Source organism: Berghia stephanieae, chromosome 3, assembly GCF_034508935.2.
Source record: "Berghia stephanieae isolate SIO BIC M18660-M18661 chromosome 3, UCSD_Bste_1.3, whole genome shotgun sequence".
NCBI classification, from domain to species: Eukaryota; Metazoa; Mollusca; class Gastropoda; order Nudibranchia; family Aeolidiidae; genus Berghia; species Berghia stephanieae.
The window spans coordinates 89,623,550-89,640,851 of record NC_088362.1 but is presented as its reverse complement, the minus strand read 5'-3'; the positions used below and the strand labels follow the sequence as shown (position 1 = coordinate 89,640,851).

The following is a 17,302-nucleotide window of genomic DNA, read 5'->3' as shown; positions in this document are numbered from 1 at the left end:
GTTATTATTATTATTATATTATTATTATTATTATTATTATTATTATTATTATTATTATTATTATTATATTATTATTATTATTATTATTATTATTATTATTATTATTATTTTATTTATTTTACCATTAGGATGGTTATTATTATGAACAACAACAACAAAAAAAAAAAAAAAAAAAAAAAAAAAAAAAAGAAAAAGAAAGAAAGAACAATCAAACAAAACAAACAAAACAAAACAAAACGATTGTATTGGAAGGTTCAGCGTGAATAAAAAACGTGATGCAAATGGTTTATTTATCTCATTTGTTTTCTTTTATGAACGGAACTCAAGAGATATCACTCGTTTTACTCATTATTCATATAAATTATTGATTCGTTTTGATTAAATGTATACCTAACAATTTTTGAAGATAAAAAAAAAAAGATCCCGAGAAAAATTTGGTGTCTTAAAAAAACATTTGGCATGTTTCAAAGAAACGTTTGGAGTTGTTTGCAAAATTATCTGGCAAGTTCTTGTAATGGCGAATGGCGACCACTACGCAACTCGAAACATTTTACTATTCACATTCAAACATCTAAATAGTTATTGATTCTTCGTCGGGAAAAGGCAAAAATGCCTCGAAAATGTGCAAATGGAGCCTGTAAAAAGGTTGCCATTCTGAAAAGACCTAAAACGGTAAGTTATTTTTCATCAATCAAAAATGATTCCTTTCTTACTTTCTTCAATGAACTTCATTTATTTTAAGTAGGGATCCCATTCAGTGTAGTGTGTAAGTGTAAGTGTAGGCTGTCAGACACCTGTCTGGGGATAACGAAAAGGCCTTTTATTAACTTTCCTTAATTCTTTTTTTAAACTCTCTCTTCTCTCTCTCTCTCTCTCTCTCTCTCTCTCTCTCTCTCTCTCTCTCTCTCTCTCTCTTCTCTCTCTCTCTCTCTCTCTCTCTCTCTCTCTCTCTCTCTCTCTCTCTCTTGGTTCCTTTCTAGTTTCTAGCCAACTGTCATATTCGTCCCCACTCCGATCTCAAAAAGTGTATAAAAAGAATAGATAGTTAAAAAGCATTCAAATAGAAATATTCAGAGAGCGACCAAATGGTCAGATAGAGGAGAAAAAAAACTCATTATTTTTTTAAAAATAAAAGCAATTTTTAGAAATTCATGCTCAGAAACGGAACAAAAGGCCAAACAAAAAGGGGAAAAGAATAGACTCGCACAAAAAAAAAAAAAAAAAAAAAAAAAAAAAAAAAAAAAAAACAAGTGGTGGAACCAGGATTGATTTGAACCCACAATGTCGATTCTGGTAAAAGTTCCTGGGCAGACGACTAAACCATTCAGCCATGACACCCACTTCGAAGTTGACGCATATTGTGTATATGTAGTAACAACTGATTTAATGTTGGTTAATTTTATGTTTTTATAGATATTTTATTAACTTTCCTTATTTCTATGTGCATTTGGAAACATTCCATATTCTGGAATGTGGATAATTGTTTAAAGGAGCGGAGTTTCAAATATATATCTGGGGATAACAAATTTTTGTTATCCCCAGACAGGTGTCTGGGGATAATCACAGCGGTAAGTGTAAATTTAAGCTCCTCGAGTTAGGGGAAACTATCTACTTGAAGTATTCCTTTAATCCTTTAACTAAAACCTAGATAGATCGCTGTGATTATTGTCATACATATCTGCAAATAAAGAAAAACGGCGAGGAAAAACGATTATTGTCAGACACGACACATGTCTGGTGTGGGAACGTTTATTGTGTTTCAATTTAAATGTTTGTTGTTATTTATTTGGCGATTAAGTTGAGGTTGTGAATTGTTTTCATGTTTGGGTGTCCTTGTGATTTCCATTCACTGTTGTGTGTTATTCTTCCTGTGAGTTTGTAACATCACTATAGGTATAAAAACGATCTCTCATTTTTGGAAGCTCTTAATAATTCGACGATTCACGATATTCGTAATGGATTGTTGATTGAAATTAGTCAAGTGTTGACTCTGTTTTTATTATGTTTTGATTATCGGACGAACATACTTGGAGAATTCGCATGATGTCTTGATGCATGGCATTTTTTAACCACCCATATATGTCCTCTACATGGAGACTGCCCACTTTGGTGGAGACTTTTTCTTTACTATTTCCTATATTTATTTTACCTACGTTGTGAACGAGATGGAGAAATCTGTTCAGGACACTGGCAAATGATGAACAGTTCTGGTTATTACAATGGACGATTATAATTACACACATAAACTTTTGAAAGGTGGCGTTTTTATGCACCTCTGTTGAGAGGTGTAAAAATGCGCACTGTTTTTACGCACCTCCGTTGGAGCTGCTGGTTCTTTCGAAAATGTTGCTGCTTGAAGCTCGAAGGAAAAATTTAACGATAAGTGTTGAATTGTAAGCTTCAGTTTATTAGACCAAGACAGATACTGTGGACGTTTCAGAATTCCCCTTTATCAACAAAACACAATGAATAAAACACTTAAGGACGAATGAGAATATGTGAATGGCGTAGTTAAGGTGAATAACAAAAACAGTGATGGGACAACATATAGAATACCCCTTTGTAAGGCAGTATGAATTAAAATATGACAATGAATATTAATAAAATTAATTAACACACCATTTTTATGTACCGCTGCTAGGGGTGTAAATGCGCTGTGTAGAAACAGTCCCACAGAAAAAAAGGCTTCTCATCTTATTTTCTGTGAAGAGACCCATCTACTTTCATGAGTTTTAGATTGTAGTTTAGCAAGCAGCTTAGTGATTACTGATGTACGTTGATACAATGATAATAATTAAATAATATTAATAATCTAAAAATCAAAGGTAAAAAGAAACATGGCACACAAATACTGATCACAATTACCAAAATATAAATAAATAAATAATGGATAATTTTAGAAAATTAAAATCGAAGTTTTTGCAAGGCGGCAACAACAATATAGACAAAACAAAACAAAAAACAAGAAACAACCCCCAAAAACAAACATAGATAAACAATAAAAGACAAAGATGCAGTAAACGAATACTGATGATAGTGATAAAATATTATAAAATGATAACACTCGACATGTACATATAAGTGCACGTCGATAACTCATTCAATGGTACTGATGTTGTTTTTTAAAATTTAATTAATAATAATAATGATAGATACATTTAAAGTATTAAAAATATGTCCAGTAAATATAACAACTAAAATGATTTCCTCTCAGTAAAAAAATGAATTGTCCACAATGGGAATCGAACCTAGTACCTTCAAGGTTAGGGTCTGACAGCTTGTCCACTGCGCTAAGGAGCCACCTGACTGTTACTTTCTATAACAATGACGATCACACACAAATCCTTGGACCTCATTTCAGTTGCGAATTCAAGGCAAAATATGGGACAGGGTGATTTCGTAAATGCTATTTTTAAAAATTGATTATATAAATGACTCTTTTTACCAATAAATATGTCTGAACTTTGGCACATGATTAGTAAAGAGGTGATTTTAGATTATGTCAAGTGGCAAGACTCGTGTGATTACTAGAAAACCGTTAAAAACAGATGTTAGCTCTTTTGAGTAAAATATTTCTAAAACTATCAAGAGCAGAGATTTTGCAGTGAATAAGGTTATATATGCACATCTCATCTATTTATGTTTCAAATTTCATCGGAATATGATAAGTACTTTTCACGTATCATCACAAAACATCAACCCAATTTGTGATTCAATGAGTGAGAAGGGAGACGCCACTACTGACCCCCTTTAAAAACTAATGGAATTTGACAAACAAAAAATTGAATGGACTAACTAGGATAAAAGTAACTGAGACAAAAATAAATAAATAAAATTTAATAAAATATTTAAAATTCTATATTTGGCCAATTTTGACCACATGCATGGCCATCTGGCACCTCAGCCGCGAAAATCTGAAGACCCACCTCTCTTGCTTTTTTGGGCATTTTTCAATATTTTGATGTCATAGGGGTGGTAAGCTTGTCATCTATTGTATTTTGTCTTACTAATCAGTTGATAATTCGACTTTTTTAACAATCTTTGTCCCCTTTGAAATAGACGTGTCCAATTCTATTTTCCTCACAGTAAATTACCACACACACTCTCTCTCTCTCTCTCTCTCTCTCTCTCTTTCTCTTCCCCCCCCCCCCCCCCCCCCCCCTTTAGATAGATATAACATAAGACATGGTCTCATGGACTCTTTTGATTGATAATAATTTAGCAGAGGCATTTTTCACATCATTTGTATGGGTTGTTAACACATTACCCTTCGGAAATGTTCCAAATGAGTGGGTGGAAGTCCCCCTAAGGCCTGGCTGATGTCTTCTGACCTCCCATGGTTGACCGAGAGGTCACTTTTGCTACCTCTTCTTTTCCCCCTTTATTTATAGGCCCTTTGTACTTTAGCTGAAATGGCTTAAAAGTGTTACAAGTGCAAGCGTCGGAATCCCTTCCTCTCTCCCCCCCCCCCCCTAAAACAGAAAAATAAAAACCAACAAAAAAACAAATACAAATATTTCCTTGATCAACCCTCTCCCTACAAGCAATATCAAAATCGTCACATATGTATGTTATACTACAACCAGCTTAGTTCTTTTCCAGGTTTATTTCGTTATCAAACAATTTGATGACTAATCTTTGTTAGATCTATCTGAACTTTATTCCGTATAGTTGCAGGGGTTGTGTTTTTGGAGAAAAAAATATGTCACGCACGTTTATTGCATTGAATTGAATGAGTTAATTTTTTCATACTATCGTCTCATTTTAGTGTCATCTGTGCAGTGTAGCCCGGAAATCTCAAACTGTTAAGACATTAAAAAAATTCCCAGTTGTTCAATTGGGTTCAGTACCTATTTATCCAATACTGCCCTGTCAATTCATCAATGTTTGTAATTGTTTTTATTTCTGGTTTTAGAAAAATTGGTCTGAGTCTGTTAGAGATAGCCGTGCTACACAATGTTTTCTTGTATATAATTTCTCAGCCAGTCATGAACACACTCACACACAACTTACTTATCACTTAATCACCCTTTTCCAGGATCCAGATGTTCTTCCTGAGGAATCTGGTGTGAGGAATCCGTATGTTCAGTATCCTCAGGAGAGTTTGGAGAAAGCCATCAATGCTGTGCGGGAAAAGAAGATGAGCTGCTGCAAAGCCTCTAAAGTATTTGCCGTCCCTCGCAGCACTTTGAAAAACTATCTCCAGGACCGTAGCAAGCTAGGTGTTAAGGCCGGTCGTAGGAGATCAATTCCAGAGGATATTGAAAATGACTTAATTGACAAAGCAATTTCGGCAGCAGAGGCAGGTTTTCCCATCACGAAGAAGGAATTTTTATTAAAAGTAGAATTGACTGCAAAAAAGTTAAAGTTGCAGACACCATTTACGAATGGTGTTCCCGGTAATGATTATTGGCGTGGAGTGAAAACACGAAGACCTGATATTGTCACTGCGATAAGAAAATCTGATAATAAAAATATTAACATGAAAAAAGACTTGAAGGACGATATTGTTGACAACTATTTTGATCAACTTGAAAAATTACTCACAGAATTAGACATTTTTGTCAAACCTGCTTGTATTTGGAATGCTGGTGAAGTGGGTATACAATATTGTGCAGAGCCTGTCAAACTCATTTCGAAAAGGGGAACTCGGAACATCACTTCAAAACCTGGGATCAATGTTGAGACGATGAATGCTGTGTTGAGTGTCAATGCATTCGGCGCCGCCATGCCTCCTATGTTTGTTGTTGCCAGAGATAAGGAAAAGATCATACAAAAATATACAGTCCAGACTTCACCCCAGGCATCTGTTTGGACGGAGGAGGAAAAATCCTGGAAAGGTGATGATGATATAATGGTGGAGTGGTTCAAAGAAGTGTTTATGAAAACGTGCGGACCAGACAGACCTCAGTTACTCATGATGGACAATCACGGTAGTCAAGAAATGTTAGAAATGTTGAATATAGCTCAAAAAGAAAGGATTCACGTCCTTTCATTTCCCCCTCGTACAACTCCGTGGTTGGAACCCCTTGATCGTGGCATTTTCATGAATTTTCAAAAATGCTGCAGGAAGTGTGCATTGCAGTTTATGTTGGACAATCCGACCTTAACAATCAATCGGGAAACTTGGAAGAAAGTCTTGTGCATGGTTTGGGACGAGGTCATGACTGTTGACGTCATTTCAAGAGCATTTGAAGTCACTGGCATTTATCCCTTGAACAGAGGCAAGATTGCACAACATGCGAAGAGCTCAATCAACAAAGCACACGATGAAACTTTAACCGCAACTACAATTTTAGAAAAGACATCTTCCTTAAAGTACAAAGACCTCAGTGCCACTGCTAGAAATACTGCCACGTCTTCACAACAAATCACCTCCCATTGTACCAGCAACAGCAACAACCAAACAACACACACATCTTATTCTTATGGTGACTACATCAACCCTGACCCCAGTTTTCAAACTTTGTCCCAGCCTAATCCTCCACTTCCTCCTTCCCACCACCCCAGCACACCCAGTACTGCGAACAATAACACTTCGTCACTCACAAATCGATCTTTTATCTATGTGAAACCAACTGCATCTATTCATCACAATTTACAAGGAGCTGCATCAACTTCATCTGTCCCTACCCCTGCCTCAGCTATCAATGAAGGCAGTACCGCTTCAGTTCAAGTCTATACCCCTGTATCTACTCATACTTTTATGCCTAGCACAGATCAAACCTCCATGTTTCCCGTTTTCAATACGTAGGATTTAAACCACTACTAGTACGACTATATAACTAAAAGATACATGAAATACATTGACATACAAGACGAAGTTGTATTGATATTCACATAAATAAATAATAACGTGAAGTTGAATGTAAGCTTCAATTTAATTACAAAAACAGATCTGTTTTTGTAATTAAATTGAAGCTTACATTCAACTTCACATTATTATTTATTTCTTCGAGCTTCGAGCAGCAACATTTACACTACCTGATATTCACATATGATTTTGACCAGTGCTTTTTATCTTAATTAAATTTCAAAGGTTAGTACAGTTTAGAAATCTTTGAAATTGGACTTGGCCTTGAGCTGTTCTACTCTCTTTGGTATTCGCACCCACATTATCCACTTTGGTGAGACAGGTAGATATGCTTATATTTCAACTTAAGCAAAAACAGAAATTTGTACCTGGTAGGAGTATGGTAGAAAGATACTGACAAATTTGACAGTAGGTACCACAAACTGGCCTTAATTATCGGCGACAAATCGGTCGGTGGACGAGTAAAACGGCAAAATCCGATGTTTTAAAATGCAATTTTTGTAATTTCCCGTCACTGCTACGTTGGTGAATCTTACATCAATGTAACCGTCATTAAATTCTCTTTACAATGAACTTATTTTTTATTGAATTAACAGAACATGGCATAGTTATTTTTATTGAAATGTGTCGCTTGTCATTTCCGTCAAAATGCGATTTCTGAAGCCATGTCGCGTCAATTTCAAATTACCTATATTTTTCTAAATTCGTTTACTCCATCATGAGTGATCCGATTTTTATGCGGTTTGTTTCATTAGAATCGGATTGAGTTTTTGTACAACCGGATACCTCTTTCATTTCCTTCCTCCCGGTAGAGCGATCGTAGCTGTAGGGTGAACACGAGCGTCTTAGGTTTTTGAATGTTTATTCCGGCATTTTTGAAAATAATGATTTCAAACAAGAACCAATGTAATCCTGATTATATGCTCTAAAAACCTGTATAGGTGTTAAGGATGTACTGATTATCATGATCCGGTAATCTTAAAAAATGTGACCCCACTCCAACTGGACGAAAGGCCGGCTGCCCGCCGTTATGGCTGATCATCAACCCGACAGTGACACTCCTGTCAACAATGCATCGGTTTGTCTTCAAGACGGACAATTGGACCCAGCAATTACAATTCCAAATACAATTATACGTAAGTATATCTATATAATATTTTGGTTTTCATTTGTATCAATATTTGAGCTAGTTTTGTAAATATTTAAATTTAAATTCTGTTGTCCACAAATCAGTCAAGTCAAGTCAGCCAGGGGTTTCCTTACGACTACGAACTTTAACCCTTCATTTATTAATCTTATTGGTTATTAAACATACATTTGGTGTTATTTAGTAATAATGGGTTGTAGTCTTTATCTTTTTATACCAATTTAACTGTCTCTGTGCTTGTGAAATATAGGAAAATGACATTCTAAATTTATCTAGGTCAAGTTCTATTTTTAACTTAAGTTTATAATGGAGGGTTTCCCAGTGTGTGTAATGTAAACAAGATCATTTCTGAGGATTTTAGTTATCTTGTCTTTCCCATTTAGATTTGTTTTATTCTCTGTAATGTGTTATTTACAAATGTTTGTTATTGTTGCATCCTGTATATTTATCTTGGTAAATTTGTGTCTTGTTTTGGTTTATTGTTTATGTTTATCTTATCCAAATCGTTTTGGTTTAGACAGTTTAAGTAAGTTGAATTGAAACTCTGGACAATTTGTTAATGTACTACTACAATCCTTTAGTTTAGCTAATCCATTGGTTATCATGAGCTCCAAATTGTGATAGACAATTAGGCGATCTGGCAAAGCTCAAAATACCAATCCATTGTGGCTCCAACTCCAGTAGAAATGTTGTTTCGATAGAAGCCTGACTGTTTGCATCTACCGTGTCTGGGATTTATGGAATGTTGCTTCACGTTAGTCAGCACATAAACCTTTAATATCTAAACATTGACCATTGTTGAGTGGAGTGAATGAATTGTTTACCTAACCACTTCAAACTTAATCTTTAGGCTAACACTTTTATGCTTGCTTTACTCTACAGAGGATGAAAGTTACACCATTCTTAAAAGCATCTTTCTTATGGAGGGTAGAGGAAGGAGACCAACAGTGCCTGCATTGACCTTGACTAACAAAGTTTTGGTTCAACTGTCAGCTTTAAGGGAAGAAGCACATGCATCATGGAATTTGGTAAGTAGTATTTTTCTCTCCTGTCATTTGTGAAACCCTTTTAACCTGTAAGTTAGTTTTTTGGAACTCGATTGTGCATCATTTATTGTGATGTAATCGTATGACTTAAGGCTCTGAGCCTGACCAAATATGTTGATTGTGGGTTCGAGTCCTACAGGGCTGCCACGAAGACTATGATTTAATGCAACAAGCTGCTTGGTGATAACTTGAATCTTATGCCCTTTGTGTTAGATGTCTGTTGCCAAGGAAAATGTAAGTGGTTTAAAGAGCATGTCACTGCATGACAATGTGGGATATGCACAGAGTAATCGTTTATTTATGTTTCTTGATCCACTGATATTGACATACACCATATATTTATCTTCATTCAAATTTCTGGTGATGTGATTTTATCATGTATCAGGAGCAGATTTTGCCCTTTTTATATTACGATTCACATGAATAAAATCTTTATCACTATTTATTTACTGGCATTTGTTTCTTCGCACAGTCTACTAATCATATTTTGAAATGTATCTTCGAAGATTCATGGTGAGATGCTTTTGATTTTGTTTACTTTTAACTCGACTCCTATCCATGATATTTATATTATTTCATTAAATTCTCCCACAGGTCTTGACGTGGTTTATGAAGATTTTTCCGGATGAAAGAATAACTGAAGCGCAGTTACAGTACAAGATTCAAAAGACAGTCTCGTCTTATGATAGTCTGCCCGACAACATTGAGGAACTTGCTAAGTTCTTATCCATGTCTGCCCAGGAAAGTATTGTCCCCGATCACCTGACCAGCATTGGACTTAACAAATCTATTCTTCTCGATGAAGTGTCTAAATATTCTCCACCTGTTGGATTTACACCAACTGTAAACACTATTCTTTCCTTAGAAGTTGTTAAAAACAAAACAGGATTAGGTGATTCATTTTTGATAAGATGGATTCAGGCCCTTTGCTGTGATTCAAATCCAACTCCATCACAAGTAAAACAACAGCTTGTGAAAGCAAAAAAGGATAAGTTAAAACTAAAGCATAAGCCGGATAAACTTGCTGACCTTCTTGCCAGACGACTGTTTGACAGTGGAACTTCGAATACTATTTCTACTACAAAGTCTTTACCTGTTACTGTTGTTGAATGTAATCATAATTATGTACATGAAATGAAACTACTGAAGATGCACTGTGATAGTTTAAGAAAACAATGTGATGAGTTTAAGAATGTAATTACTGAATTGGAAGGTGAGAGAGATATGTTAAAGGAGAGATTGTGTTTATCTGTAAAAGAAAAAGTGATTGTTAAAAAAAAAGGTAAGAATGTTGGAATTCAATCAACAACCATTCCTTTGTTTAAAGTTGCTCAATTTCAAGCTATGCTTGAGGAGAAAGATAAAATTATTGATTCTGTTAAAAGTGAGAGAGATGACATGGAACATAAAATGAATTTATTGAAAAAAGAGAAAAGGGCTGAGCAGCAGTTAAAGTCAAAATATAAAAAAGAATTGGATGATTTTAGAATAACTGCCACCAGTATTTTGGAGTTAGAAGCTGAACACAATGATGTTAAGTTGAGAGATTCTAGATATAATCAGTTTTCTGATGATGTTAGACTTACCTGTATGTCACTCATGGGTGAAGCCAATGTCGCTGCCCAACATTGTAGCTTAGTTATTCAAATTGTTTCTAAATATTTATTCAAACGTAATTTTGATCTTTCTTTGTTGCCTTGTGCATCCACAGTACTTAATTTTGCCAGTGAAGCAGCTCATATTGCTCATCATCATGTTGTCGATGAAATTAATAAAACAGATCATTTTACATTTGCCACAGATGGCACCAGTCGTGATAAAAAGCATTTTATAGAGCGACATATAGTTTTAGATAATAAGTTATCATTGTCTTTAGGATTTTCTGAAGTAGCTTCTGATAATGCCCAGACCCTTCTAGAAAAAACCATTGAAATTTTTGATGATATGAGCCAAATTTATTCTTCTACCAACAGTTCAAGTAAAGATAACATATTTAAATCCATTATTACTAAAATGAAATGTATTATGTCAGACAGGGCATCTGTGATGAAATGTTATGGTAAAAAGTTAGCAGCTTATAAGAATGATATCCTTGGTGAAGACAGTACTACACATTTTCTTTTTTGTAACGCCCACTTTCTTCTGGGTTTGGTGAAAGCGACAGAGGATGCTTGTAGTAAAATTGAGAGTGAGGTGGGAAAATTTGGAAGAGATTTGAATTCTTCTTTTCAACGATTTGCCAATGATGAACAAAATGCAGCCTTTAGACTTATCAGGTTGACATCAGATGTTTTGGGACCAAGAGGTGATGAAAAAAATGGGAGTAGGGAGGAGTGGCTTGCCTTTTGTTCATCAATTGGTAAATCGTCGAAATTTACGAGTTTCCGCTCGAACAGATTTAATAATTTGTTTGAGAATGCATATGCCATTATATTTCATTATCATGACATTAAATCTTTCCTTACTGACTATGTTACTCATTCAAATTTGAAGCTGCAGAGTATTTTTCTCGATCTCAATGATGATAGACTTATTTCAATGATCACAGCCATTGCTTTGTTTTCTAAACTTTTCACAACCCCATTTTGGCGGTTGATGAATAGTGATGTCCCTTATGGACAATTTCCTAAGTATGTGAAATTGATGAAAGACTTTTTAGATCAATGGAAATCCGAAATTTCATTTTCTCTGTCATTTGTATTTGATGATTCGTTTTGTAACAATGATGATCATGACCATGTTTTGACTGATGTTATATCTTCCTCCATGAAATGTGATAATAGTTTGTTGAAGTCAACGTACATTGAAATTTTAAAAGAGTCTGAAATTGTTCTTAAGCGTCAGCTTGATGACTTTCTAGAGGATGGCATTTATGGGGGTGAATTGGACCAAGAGACCCAGATGCTTTTAAACTCAAGTCCTTTAACAAATTTAGTTGGGGAGAGAATATTTGGAGATTTTGATTTTGATCTATACAAACGTAGGCATGCCTCTCTTCATCTCAGGAGTACTTTAAATATGTTAAAGAGGAACAAAACATCTGTTTGGTTGGGTCGACAGACGATGTCTCAAGTTACAAATTTATTGATTACTGCTAGGAGAAATGCCCCTGCTCTTAAGTTACAGAGTAAAATTAGACAGCAACGGGTACAGCAAGATATCATAGAGAGGATGCAGGAATGCAAGAGGCTTAAAAGAGGAAAAGAATTAAAGAAAATGCAGGATAAAACTTCCATTTTAGAGAGTATAATTGGGCAGGGGGGTGTTGTATCTACTAAAGAGGAATTAGATAGACTTGTAGCATCTCCTAAAGCTTTAGAAAACCTTAGATGTCAATTAAAATATCGTAAAGTTGTTTTACTTGAACAAATTAATTATGGTGGTAATTTAAGCAGTTTGTATTTTCGCATCTGTCAGCATTTAGATTTTGAACCATCACCGCTACCAAAGAAAATTAAACTTGATGAGAGTTAGGGATCATATTTATATTCATAACATCATTTATTATTCCTTATTACACCATAGAATGCTGTGTTTTATGTTGTATGTCATTTAGTAGAGACTTAATAATTGCATTGACAAGTATTGTTTTCTGAGGTCGGAAGGAATTTCTCTTAAAAATTCCTTTGTTTTATTATATATTTGTAGTATGTTGCTTTTAATTGTAGTTAGCATTGCCACAGAATGTCAGAAACCAATGAACAGTTTCATACAGAATGATTCAGCTGATACAGAATTCTCCAAGTACTCTAGATAATAACACAAGTGGTTGAAATCTCTTTCAAAGCAAGCATTTTAAACCTAAAAACCAACCTCAATTCTTCATACAGATAAGGTTATTCTTTAGAATCACTGTTAATGTTTCAAACCACTGATTTCAGAGAGTTCTCTGATATTTGAGAGCCATGTAAATTGTCTTGAGAATGGTGATGATTATTTGAATGTACTATGTCTATATTACTTTGTATTTTATGACATGATTGAAATTTTGTCTGGATATTTTTCTTACTTTTGTCAATGTAATATTCTAACCAACTCTCTTGTACTTGATCATATTTTAAAAGGTATTTGTAGTATCTTGCTTTTAATTGTAGCATTACAAAGATATGTTGATTGTCTTTACCATGGTGTTTATTTGAATGCTCTATGTCTATTACTTAGAATTTTAAGAATATTTGGCTCTTCGAGTTCACAAGTAATTTTTCTTACTTTCGTCGACATATTATTCTTACCTAACCTCTTTTAATTGGTCATATCGTAAATTATATTTGTAGTATCTTGCTTTTAATTGTAGCATTACAAAGATATGTTGATTGTCTTTACCATGGTGTTTATTTGAATGCTCTATGTCTATTACTTAGAATTTTAAGAATATTTGGCTCTTCGAGTTCACAAGTAATTTTTCTTACTTTGGTCGACATATTATTCTTACCTAACCTCTTTTAATTGGTCATATCGTAAATTATATTTGTAGTATCTTGCTTTTAATTGTAGCATTACAAAGATATGTTGATTGTCTTTACCATGGTGTTTATTTGAATGCTCTATGCCTATTACTTAGAATTTTAAGAATATTTTGCTCTTCGAATTCGCAAGTAATTTTTCTTACTTTCGTCGACATATTATTCTTATCTAACCTCTTTTAATTGGTCATATCGTAAATTATATTTGTAGTATCTTGCTTTTAATTGTAGCATTACAAAGATATGTTGATTGTCTTTACCATGGTGTTTATTGAATGCTCTATGTCTATTACTTAGAATTTTAAGAATATTTTGCTCTTCGAGTTCACAAGTAATTTTTCTTACTTTCGTCGACATATTATTCTTACCTAACCTCTTTTAATTGGTCATATCATAAATTATATTTGTAGTATCTTGCTTTTAATTGTAGCATTAGAATGAGATTTCAATTGCCTTTATAATGGTTTTTATTTGAGTATTATATCTCTATTACTTTAATTTTTATAGCGTTTTTGTTTCCGAGAATGTTCAAATTTTAGTGTAAATTGCATATTACTGCGGTTTTTTCTTGTTTTTGGCTTTCGCATCACATTGTCCAACCTATTGTGAGAAATATATGATCATTATCTTCTCAAAAAAAATTCAGCATGTACAATATCTTTATGTTAATTGTTTATGAAATTTATAGCTCCCTCATGCATCCCATTTAAATTTTGTGATCATGTGAATTTGCCACTTTTGCCTACTTTTCATGAAAATTCTGTTTTTTTTCTAAGTCCAGTGTTATTTTTTCCGAATTTGTATCAGCTATATCTTTGTCAATGTCCATGCTAGAGGGAAATGATCCATTTTTTATATAAATTGATGTAATGTATTTCTGTAAAATGTATTGCATTCATTGATATCTCTTCCGATTTTGTTTTGCTATGACCTTGAAAAGAGCCCATAAATGTGGTTTCTCGGATTAATTGCAAATATTTGAATTTGAATAAATTTGAAAAGCCATAACTTTTTCGTTTGTTGTCCGATTTTGTTGAATTAAAGTTTGCTTTTCATGGTTTTTTGAGAACTATTCAAAAAACAACATGGATTGTTTGTTGCTCTCAAACTAAAAATCACTTTGTGGTACCTATTGACAGTGGCACAATGCATCGCCGGATACTTTTCCCAAAAAAGGTGACAATCACCAAAAATAAACGGTGAGATGTACTCATATTTACAATCAATGGAAAATAAAAACAGTCAATGGTACTCTTACCTTGATCTCTCCTGAAAGAGGGCGGAGAGGAGGAGGAGGAGGGGGGTAAGGCAACACCAGCACGGACAATTTGCAGTGATGAGGTTCAAATCTGTTTTTCAATTGAAGTTAAAGGGTAATTATTTTTATTATTGGTAAATTACGGTGATGATTAAATTCTGATCTGATGTCTGTACTGCACCTACTCACAAATAAATGAATTACAAATGCTCAACATTTTATTTTATCCTAAAATTGTTGCGAGTTCAGAAAGTGATGAGTTTTTCTCCCCCCCCCCCCCCCCCCACCATGTTTGTCAAATGTTATTCTGCATTTTGTTGTTGAATGCAACTGTCACGAGGTCGGTTTGATAGAAATCAAGCTACCTTGTAGGAGATTTCAATCTACTCGGACATATAGATAAGGGTTTCAAAAAGAGGACTTCTGTAGTTTCAAATGGCACAAAGCACAGACAAGAAGTCAAAAATAACAAACAATATAATATATAAATATATTTATTGACTAAGCTAATAATATAGTACAGAAAAATTATTGAGATAGTTGGTTCATAAATCAAATAATAATATACTTTTATACGAATTATAATCAATCTATTAAATTACAAAGTATTTGACGTTACCAGGGAGTTGGTAAAAGATATGAAAAATAAGATATAGGAGCTTTGGGTATTGGTCTTACTTTACCCGCAAAGAATAATTGGTAAAATAACATCATTAAAATAAACATTTAAAATAACTAACACAGAGTCACTGCAAACTGTTCTGTGCACACACAGACTAATCAGAATATCTGTATCACGACTCGGTTATGTTGAACTTCACTTGAGTGGACCTCGTTTGATGGGTTGACCACTCCAAAGTCAAATCAATGTGGCTATGGATGGAAACTTCTCGTTCCCGTCCTTCGTCTCCAGATCTAAAGTAAAGTTGTGGATGAGATCTTCTCGATAATTCGTCCTTCAATCTCACTCCATAATAACATTGTGGATAAAACCTTCCTCCATAATAACATTGTGGATAAAACCTTCTTGATAATTTGTCTTTCGGCATCACTCCAATATAAAGTGCTGTGGAGTGTCAAACTCTAAATTACTAATTTGTATAGGAATTTCTTAATAAATTCTCATAACAAATAAAATATCTTATGTCAATATGACCCATATCGGGTATAAATTGAATATAAGATATAAATATATGTCAAAGAAAATAAGGTTAAAATAAGCCATTTGAATGCTTGGTTGTATCAATAGTACAACAATGGTATTATATTGAAATCAGTAATATAACTGAAGTCAAATAACAAATTACTAGTATCATATTAACATCATTGATGATATATAGATTATAATGTAACCGATTACAATGTAAAGAAATTATTAGCCAAATAAAATAATGATTTATCATTGGGTAATCATTATTATAAAAATACAACAGCATCATTTAAATGTAATGATATTTGTATGTTAAATATCAAATTAATATACAATTTCTATAATAATGACAAATGTTGGGCAAAATATGACAAGCACGGCTGATTAACGATTGCAAGTTTCACGTTTATCATAATCAACACTTAATGCTGTATTTAAATTTAAATAAAGTTAAACTTAGGACTTGTGTCTTTAAAATAAATGAAATGTGTTTATTATTTACTCGTTGACTGACGAGGAATCCTAGGGCTCTGTCGTCTACAGATTCTCCATGATAAGTGAAATTAATCTTCAAACGGAGTTTATTTATACTATTCTGGCAGGAAACTTTAAATCCATATATGCTATAGCTGCGTAGAATTGTCTTCCTATGTTATTAAAATGAATTAACCCAAGATAGATAGAACAGTTTTACTACTAAGTCATGCTTCATAGTGTAATCACGTAATTATAAAACAATAACAAAGCATGAGGATATTATAGGTGACACAAATAAGGCAAACATTTGAGAGTGGGTTGGTTTTGGTACAAAACATCCTGTTTGTTATACGTTGTTACGTAGTAATGAATTGGTAAAACATGATGCAACTAAGTTTAACAAACAATTTATAAATGTGTTAAAGGCTATGAGTAAGATAGACTTCCTTACAGCATTAACTAGATTGTTTATTTTTAATTTTGTTTCTTTTGTTTCTTTTTTTTTTTATATTTTTTTTTTTCATGACCCACAGCATCCCTTTTACCAATAGTTTCTTATGTTACTTGATTGTAACTACGTATTATTGTTTGTTTATTTCTTTCAGATAAATATATTGTTGAATGCTGTATATTAAAGTTTGTTTGGGGTCCCCCCCCCCTATGATTTTGATGTTTTATTGTTTGTGTCTGTGTGTGTGTGTGTGTTTGTGTGTGAGTGTTTGGGGGGGGGGGGGATTCCCATTGTTTGATGAGTTTACAAAAAGAGAAATAATATGTGACTCATTGCCTTGCCTTGCTTTATAACCTATTACAACTGAAAATGGAAAGGCTTCGTATGGGAACAAAACAGACAATGGACGTTTCGGGTACAAACCCTTCGTCAGCACAACAATACACAAATAAACGTGGAAAACAAATAAAATATAATGAAAAATAACTTGTATCGT

General features: G+C 33.7%; 2 protein-coding genes across 3 annotated transcripts in view; both read left to right on the top strand.

Moving 5' to 3' along the window:
* Positions 1-503: 503 nt before the first annotated feature.
* LOC144968782 (cytoplasmic tRNA 2-thiolation protein 1-like) overlaps positions 504-17,302 on the top strand; it is a 48,422-nt gene continuing 31,623 nt past the window's right edge. The window contains exons 1-2 of one of the 2 annotated variants that reach the window (XM_078907456.1): positions 504-672; positions 5,039-7,950. In XM_078907456.1, coding sequence (XP_078763582.1) covers positions 610-672; positions 5,039-6,754 — 1,779 coding nt within the window. In that variant the 5' untranslated portion in view covers positions 504-609 and the 3' untranslated portion in view covers positions 6,755-7,950. Of the gene's footprint in view, positions 673-5,038; positions 7,951-17,302 lie in introns of those variants that run through there. The other variant, XM_078907457.1, reaches the window with a different exon arrangement.
* On the top strand, positions 7,844-17,014 carry LOC144968781 (uncharacterized). Its single transcript, XM_078907455.1, has 3 exons — positions 7,844-7,950; positions 8,844-8,989; positions 9,602-17,014. Exons 1-3 carry the CDS (start codon positions 7,845-7,847, stop codon positions 12,479-12,481), a joined length of 3,132 nt encoding a protein of 1,043 aa, XP_078763581.1. The 5' UTR covers position 7,844; the 3' UTR covers positions 12,482-17,014.